Source organism: Rutidosis leptorrhynchoides, chromosome 8, assembly GCF_046630445.1.
Source record: "Rutidosis leptorrhynchoides isolate AG116_Rl617_1_P2 chromosome 8, CSIRO_AGI_Rlap_v1, whole genome shotgun sequence".
NCBI lineage: Eukaryota > Viridiplantae > Streptophyta > Magnoliopsida > Asterales > Asteraceae > Rutidosis > Rutidosis leptorrhynchoides.
Window position 1 is genome coordinate 50,162,054 of NC_092340.1, and position 9,075 is coordinate 50,171,128.

The 9,075-nt window shown below is 32.0% G+C and overlaps 1 protein-coding gene across 1 annotated transcript; it reads left to right on the forward strand.

Annotated features, from left to right (window-relative positions):
• Positions 1-2,918: 2,918 nt before the first annotated feature.
• On the forward strand, positions 2,919-8,199 carry LOC139863380 (cationic amino acid transporter 6, chloroplastic-like). The gene is made up of 5 exons (XM_071852019.1): positions 2,919-3,297; positions 3,402-3,624; positions 3,710-4,058; positions 6,624-6,858; positions 7,649-8,199. The coding sequence occupies exons 1-5, from the start codon at positions 2,919-2,921 to the stop codon at positions 8,197-8,199; spliced, it is 1,737 nt and encodes a 578-aa protein (XP_071708120.1).
• The last annotated feature ends 876 nt before the right edge of the window (positions 8,200-9,075 follow it).

Sequence of the window (9,075 nt, forward strand, 5' to 3'; positions counted from 1 at the left end):
TGAAGGTGGATCAACAAGTTATCAACTTCTTCATCTTGAAACACGCTCAAAAAACAAAGACCCACAACCTATAAATAAAATATTAGGAGACAATATTATACAATGTGAACATGACCTACTTCTACATGATGTTATGACTCCACCACATGCCGAAAGAAGTCCAACAAGCTGAAAAAGTGAAGACGCCAGATACCGCAAAATGAATAACGGGTGCAAGGTATAGAGAACACAAAGGACGACAAACAAGTCGATCACAACCAGTACATAATTGAGTACACCAAAAGCACCAACTCTGGCACCCACCTTCACAGGAGAAAGCCCCCATTGTAGAGAAACTTACGACCATCACCAGAAACCTACAAATTAAGGTAAAAACCACCCTATTTACCGCTTGCAGGTAGAACACGAAGAAAAAAGCAAGAAGCTGGAGTACCGCGTCTTCACTGAAAAAAAGGATGCCAGAAAGAAGAAAACCCAAACTTCAAAAATATGACCGGGTGAGACGACCTTTCACGAACAAAATCCTTCGCATCAACCCCATAGCAAGGTAAAATATCCACTTGCTCGCAGCTTGTAGCCGACAACATGACAAAAATAAAGATGGGGGAAAACAACTGGAGACCACTGAAGCTATGTGAAAAACAAGAATTTTTCGGCGGAGCAAGGAGACAGAATGGCAAGAAGAATAGAAAAGAACGTAGATATGGAAAAGTCAACTGGACCATCGACGCTTTTCAGTGGCTGAAAAACCGTAAAAGAAGAGCGGGGTAGTTGAAACAATGGTGATTGTTGAAATAAGGTGTAGGATTTTGAAATTTTTTACGGCGGAATTTTCTAAACATTTAATGACAATGCAATAACAATAACAATATTCAATTATGCATTTGTAATGTATTAATGACAATATTTCAATAAGAGGTGAGAATGATCTTTGTATCCGCGCTTTATGTCTAATCCAAAAATCTTCACTTAACAATGTGAAATCAACGTTGCTTGTTAGATTATATTGGTCATTTTCATCAATCATGAAAAGAACATATCTAAAGATATAGGATATTCCGACAAGTTTCACAAACAGAGAGCACAACCTAAAACCAAAGCTAGACAACACAACTAACTAAAAGTGAGCCACGTCGAGTCGAGCCGAAACAATATCAAGGGTAGAATATCACAATAAAGTCACATGTGCTTAAAATATAAGGGAAGAAAAGGGCTATAATTACTCTTTCATACCCACTTTATTTCCTAGCTCTTTTATTTTTTGATGTTCTAAGTAAGTTGTGGAACTAGAGCCAGGTCATTCACTCTCATTGTATACATTTCCGATTTTAATACAATTCATATCATATCATATTTTGACTCTCAATCTCATTATATACATTCGATATACACAATCTAGATATGATTTAGGACGTACATTACTTATAATATTAAATAATACTATAACTAATATAAACTCAAATCTTTCAAACGTTGATAATCCTTTCCGTTAGTACATGTAAATATATCAAACTAATTTTCTTGACTAAAATGAGATTTGATACACTTTAATTATCGTTATCATTTTCTTTACTTTTAATTACGGAGTACTATTTTACTATATATTACAAATCACAATTTCAATGGAACTTGTCATTATATCATTATATACATCCAAATATATACAAACATTTTATAATGTATTGTGTTTTTTACAAACAATAGTTGAGCAGTCAATTGTGGTTGGTGTAATCATATATTAGTTGAAGACAAGTGTAATTAGTGGTGCATTATCATTATCATAAACTTTTTCCCCCTTGAAAATAATTAAAAGGTGTAATATATTTCTTGAAAAAAATACATTCAAAATAAATAATACCCATATTACTAAAGTAACATACTATTCTTATGTTATATTATCACAAGCATTAATTTTGTTATATATATATATATATATATATATATATATATATATATATATATATATATATATATATATATATATATATATATATATATATTATTAAGTTATATTATTACAAGTATTAATTATTAAATTCCCACCAAATAATAATAATAATAATAATAATAATAATAATAATAATAATAATAATAATAATAATAATAACATAACATAACATAACATAACAATATCATAATAATAAGATTTATTATAATCTAATAATTATTACAACTTAATACTCGTTTAATACAACAACAACAACAAAACCCAATACCACATAAGTGGTGTATGGGGGAGGTGGAATGTAGACAATCCTTCCCATATCCGGGAATAAAGACAAGTCATTTCTTCACCCATAGTGAAAACACTCTCAAAAGTAGAGAAAGTCATCTCTTTCTCTGTTTGACGGATAGAGAGATTGCTACCGAGTGGACCTCCGGCAATTAAGTAGTTTTAATAAAAATAAGATTTAATTAAAATTGAGACGCCATGAAAATGGTAAAATCAAATTTCTGTGGGTTTTAAATCCTGCCTGAAATTTGATTTAGGCTCTTAGAGTCAGTTAAGTCGCTAATAAATCGACGCTAGCTGTCGACTCAATAACTCGTTTAATATATGTATATTTTATTTTATTATTATACAATATATAAATCAAAAAACAGTAAAACCCGATCACTCCGCCATTAGTTTTACCGTCCACTTGTTAATTTCATTTTCAGTAACCAAAATCCACGGGGTGATTGTGCTACATCGACGTGTCTTTTTACTATAGTGTTCATAAATTCACAATAATGCATAATTTTATAATTATAATTCATCATAATTTAAAGTTAAAAAATCAAAGTTAATCAAATTAATTACTTAAAATATTACAGTATCTATATCTATATATCCTTTCTCCTTCTACCACCTATACATACAGCCCATAGATACGGTGACAAAATTGACAATTCTGGACCGGGAGAGAGATCGAGCAATGTCTAATCTCTCTTCATTCTCAAACTTCAAATCATACATCAATGCACTCCGGGACACACCTCGCCGGATCTCTCGCCGTGCCGGCTCCGTTTCCACCACCTTTGACGAAACCAGCAGTGTACGTTTCCGTTCCGGTGGTAACATGAAGAAAACTCTCCGGTGGCACGATCTCATTTGCTTCGGCGTCGGAGGAATGGTCGGCGCCGGTGTGTTTGTTACTACTGGTACCGCTAGTCACGATAAAGCTGGCCCGGCGGTTATTCTATCTTACGCCATTGCCGGATTTTGCGCCTTACTATCCGCTTTCTGTTACACTGAATTCGCCGTACACATGCCTGTTGCTGGTGGTGCATTCAGTTACATACGTGTAACTTTCGGTACGTTTTTATATTTTCTACTTTCATAAAATTACATTATAAATAATACTCCTTTTTATAATTATTGCGTGCTGATGACGTATGTTTTCTCGATTGTTTGGCAGGTGAGTTTATGGCGTTTATAACCGGAGCAAATTTAATTATGGATTACGTGTTTTCAAACGCTGCCGTTGCGCGAAGTCTTACGGTTTATATTGGAACCGCGATTAATGTGTCCGCAGAATCCAAATGGAGAATAACGTTATCCTCGTTACCAAACGGTTTTAATCAACTCGATTTAATAGCAGTTCTCGTCATAATAGTTCTCACCGTTATCATCTGTTACAGGTTTTCTTTATTTTGATTTTACTGAATTGAAGTAGCGAATATTTTTTTATTGTTTATTAATTTTAATTTAATATTATTGTTGCAGTACGAGGGAGAGTTCAGTATTGAATATGATTTTAACAGCGCTACACATTTTATTCATATTGTTTGTGATCATAATGGGTTTTTGGAGAGGTGACCCGAAGAATTTTACTAAACCATCTGACCCGAAGCTTCCGGGTGGGTTTTTTCCATTTGGAGCTCCGGGGGTGTTTAATGGTGCTACACTAGTTTATTTAAGTTACATTGGATACGACGCCGTGTCGACGTTAGCGGAGGAGGTTAAAAACCCGGTTACGGATATACCTATAGGAGTAACGGGATCAGTTATCCTGGTTACGGCGTTATACTGCTTAATGGCTACTTCAATGTCGATGCTTCTACCGTATGATCTGGTATGTATTTAAATTGCATTAAATTGTTATTAAATAATTAACAGTAATTGTTTGTAAATTATTTATCTAACATGTGGTTTTGGCTTGTGGTCGATGATTTTTTTACCCACCACTTGGTTTGCATGTCACACCTGATAAAGAATTATTATTTAAAAAAAAAAGTAAAAATGTTGTCATTTTGTTTGTAGACGTGGTTGTTATAGGTGCATGACAACTAAGAAAATATCATTTTTAACGGATTTTTCAGAAAAATACGATGTATCTTTGAGATTTTGCAAGTCATACGCAACTCATATTTGGTTAGTTTTCAACGCTTGTTAAATTCATTTTGGTTTTTTTATGTGCGTGTGGTTTTGCTAATTATAACTAAATAAGTTACTTATTTTTTGTTTTTTGTTGATAAATAAAAAAGTTATCATTTCACTATGAAACAAAATTTTAGAATATCAAATAATTAGTATATTATATCCAATATATTTTTTAAAAATTGTTGTAGTATATCCAATATATCCACTATATATTTTGAAATCTAAACATTCTTAACGTTTTATACATTCTTAATATTTTCTGTTTATATATTATTTTGTACCTTATATACTACTATTGTGTTTTTTGGTCGTATCATACTCAGTTATATTTATATCAATAAATAATATAAAAGGTGATGTATGTAAATATGTACCTAAATACTCTGTATCTAGTAGAAATACAAATGCAATCCAGAGATCGAGCAAATAGTTTTATTCCAATCATTATCAACTAAAATGTGATGTGATGTGATTGTATATATATCTTTGTATCGGAATGAAAAACTAAAATACACTCAAATATATCCTGTAATGACACTTGTTATGCAAATTTTCATTTCCAAAGCAGTTTTGACATTACACGGAATTATTTTAATTTTAATGAATATTTCAAGTTTTGAACTTGTCTTAGACAAAAGTCAAATCTTGTTCGGTACGGAATAATTTTGAAGTGAGTCAAAATGGGTCAAATTACGATTATTTTTTTACACTAAACGTATTTAAATATTAGCAAATACACGATAATACAAACGGATATTCAATTAAAGACTAAACACGACAAACAAAGTAATCTAAGTAAACCAACAAAGACTAATCATGACAAATAAAGTAACCTTAGCAAACATTCTCACAAACTTAACCGTACACATTTAAGTTGGAACATCCAAATGTAAATATGAACTATAAAATGTATACACGTAGAAAAAATAATCTAATTTGCCCCTAAATTTTTAGATGAGTGATATATTTAAGTATTTGTATCGTATTGATAAATGGTAAATTTTTTAAAAAAATGAGTAGATGTATCACTAGTTTTTCTAATGAAAAATCCTTATCCAACCTCAGTCGATCTCTTTATGTATCAATTTAACTTTTGGATTCCAAATTCTTTCTTGCATAAATATATTTTGATAAAATTGTACTAACTACTCTTATTAATATTAAAAAGTAGAAGGCTTTTTCATGTTCGGGTTATTCGAGAGGGTAAGTAATTAGACCTCATACTTTAATGTACGCATGTCAGCAGAAATACTCTATGATTGTTTTCATCTCTTTCCTGACCACCACAAAATATTTGTCCCACACATAATTCAAACCTGAAACTTCTTATTAATACTCAATAATGTGCTAGTGTGATAATTACTAAACCATGTTAACAATTATTGGTTAAGATTGTCACATTTTAACCATGATGGGACAACGTTTTAAAGTGTAAGCAGTTTTAGGGGTGTAAACAAAACGAGCTCGAGTCCAAGCTTTTATTTTGAAGCTGGTTTAGTAAACAAGTGCGAACTCGAGCTACATATATATATATGCAGCTCAAACAAGCTCGCGAACCTAAACGAACTTCTAATTTATACACATCAAAATATTGTTTTTTAATAAATATATAAATATAATTTATAAATATATAGTAATAACTAATAAGTATCAATCAATAATAAATATATAAAATATAAACAATATTATATAAATAAATCTTGTAGTATGTGAATAAAAATCAAAAAAGAAAATTAATATGAAATATAATAAATTAAATAATATAAAAAAATTAGGAATATGTAATTAACGAGCGGAGCTCGAGAGCTTGTATAATACAATATCAAACGAGCCAAACTCGAGCTTAAGCCGAGCTCGAACACTAGCTCTATGAAATTTAAACGAGCCGAACTCGAGTTTACTCGAGCTCCTCGACTCGTTTACACCCGTAGGTGTAAGTAGTGTAACCATATGTTTAATTGATTAAAATAAACAAAAACACAAAATATGTGGATTTTATGTTTTTTTTTTCTTTTTAAAAAACAAAGATTACAAAATACAATGTGCTGGGGCCGCCTGAAAATGAAATAAACGTAATTTTGAACGCAAGGAATACTGATCCCAAAACATAAACCGGTATAATTGGTGAAAAATGGTAACAACTGAGTAAATGACTGCCAGAAGCACACAACATGTGACTTTCTTTATTGTGCTTACATATGTTAATTTTGTGAGCAATAACATTTATCAATAATTGGAAATTTATTTTCCTTTGCAGATACAACCTGAAGCACCATTTTCTGGGGCGTTCATAGGGAAATCGAATAAATGGAATTGGGTGTCAAATGTGATAGGAGTCGGGGCGAGTTTTGGGATCTTAACGTCGTTGTTGGTAGCAATGTTGGGACAGGCCCGATATCTATGTGTCATTGGGCGGTCCAACATCGTCCCTGCATGGTTCGCAAAGGTCCATCCAAAAACATCAACTCCTGTCAACGCTTCGGCTTTTCTTGGTAAGTATATTTAATTTTTAATTAAACAAATGTACCTAATTAGATCATGTTACTTAGTATTAGTAATGCTTGAGTTCTAGATTAACATATAAATGCCCTTGAAAAGGAAAGTTGATCTTCTTTCATTAATGCATATAGAGACTTTTAACCTATATAATCATGTTCCAAAGTAATGTGACAAGTGTAACAAGTCATCCCAAATTAAATTGAAAAAGAAAGTATGAGTCATTTATAAGTTTAATGTAATGTAATGTTTAACTAATATAACATATTTCACTATGGTTTATAGTTGAAGTTTTTGTAACAACTCGTCTCACATAAAAATTTTGAGTCCTTTATGAGTTTAAAAAGTATTGACTAACTAATATCTTTCACCATAAATTTTACTTCGTAATTGAAATCTAGAGATATATGGTTTGTCCATTGAAAATATCCGGTTAATCAATTGCTTTAGCAGAATCACAATTTCGTTCCATATCAATGTGGGACGTGTTGGTTAAAATTTTTTTTTTTTTTTTTAAATGTTATTTTTGTATTGGAATACCTATCTGCTGCATGATGTGGGTCTTCTAAAATTTGTTATAAAATCATTAATGGGACTAAATGATTAAATAATATCTAAGTGGTATGACAAGATTTAGTTTGACTTTGACCTGTATTTATATACTATTGTAGTTTCTATTTTTTAAACAACATATTGTAAATACTGGGGAAAAGGTTCCATTACAAGGACATCTGATGTGATGCAAGTATCAATCATTCAAATTTAATCTGAACTTTGATTGTTCAGGTATTTTTACCGCGGCAATCGCCCTTTTCACTGATTTGGGTGTCCTTCTCAATCTGGTCTCGATCGGTACACTCTTTGTCTTCTATATGGTTGCGAATGCAGTCATCTACAGACGTTACGTATCAGTTGAGACCACGAGCCGATGGCCCACATTGTCCTTCCTATTGTCATTTTCGTGCACTTCGCTCTTATTCACTTTACTCTGGTGGTTGGTTCCTCATGGCAAGCCTAAGGGCTTTGTACTCGGAGCATGTTCACTTGTTGCAATTGGATTAGTGGTTTTGTTTAATTATTCAGTCCCTCAAGCAAGAAAACCCGAACTTTGGGGGGTCCCATTGATGCCATGGATACCGAGTATGTCGATATTTCTTAATATATTCTTGTTGGGTAATCTTGATGGGCCTTCTTATGCACGGTTTGGGTTCTTTTCAGCTGTTGCAGTTCTTGTATATGTTGGTTACAGTGTTCATGCTAGCTTTGATGCCGAGGAACAAGGGCTTTTAAGCCTTAAGGATGTTGAAAATGTGGATAAATCATCCCCAAATAGTTAAAATGCCCGGTTATTTTTGCTCGAGTTTATTTTGGTTTCTTAATTTTGTATCGATAGATATGAGAAAGGGGTAAATTAGTATATGTCCTCTATCAATGATGGTATACGATTTTAACATGTTAGAGACGGGGTATATGATAATATTATGCGATGAAAAACATAAGCCAATTGATCAAAAAAAGATTTGAGATTCATTATCATGTCATGCTATAAGGTGTTATATATTTGATGTTATTTTGTGCGGGTAGGTTAATATCGCGAAGTCCTTTAATCGCATTGTTCAGTGATACTTGCAGCAATAATTTTGATAAATACACCATATTCACTTTGGTGAACTTAAGCAATATGCCCTTTTTCAATGTGGAATCCTTTTTTTAGAGTCAAACACGTTCCTAATATCTAAACAACATATATAAGAGGCTAATAGAGTGCGTGATCATTTTGTTTTGTATGTCCATTATTGTTGATTTGTAAATTTGTATGTAACTACTTCACAAAGTGTTATTTGGTCTTGGTTTGATCTTTTAAGTGATGTTACTTTCAGTATTCGACAACATTTAAGGTGCTTTAAACACTATGTTATAAATAATGTGAAATCCATACTACGAAATATAATGCGATAAGTTTCTTATATTATTATGTTCTGTTTCTGTTGAATCACTTATCATATATGTCTCACCATGTCCCCACGTATGATGCTTAGGTGAGTCGATATCCAATTTCCAAATTCCATTAGACCACTACTACGAAGGCTAGCAAGATTAAAGAATTTGCTGTTACATAAACGTTATGCTAACAAAACATAACTGATAAGTCACAAGTGCCTCAACTTTTTGAACACGCCAAAATTATAAAATAAATATGCATGCAACCCATC

Coding starts and splice junctions, on each gene's coding strand:
- LOC139863380 (XM_071852019.1), top strand. CDS start 2,919: ATGTCTAATCTCTCTTCATTCTCAAACTTCAAATCATACATCAATGCA. Junction 3,298..3,401: donor TTACATACGTGTAACTTTCG/GTACGTTTTTAT, acceptor ATTGTTTGGCAG/GTGAGTTTATGGCGTTTATA. Junction 6,859..7,648: donor CAACGCTTCGGCTTTTCTTG/GTAAGTATATTT, acceptor TTGATTGTTCAG/GTATTTTTACCGCGGCAATC.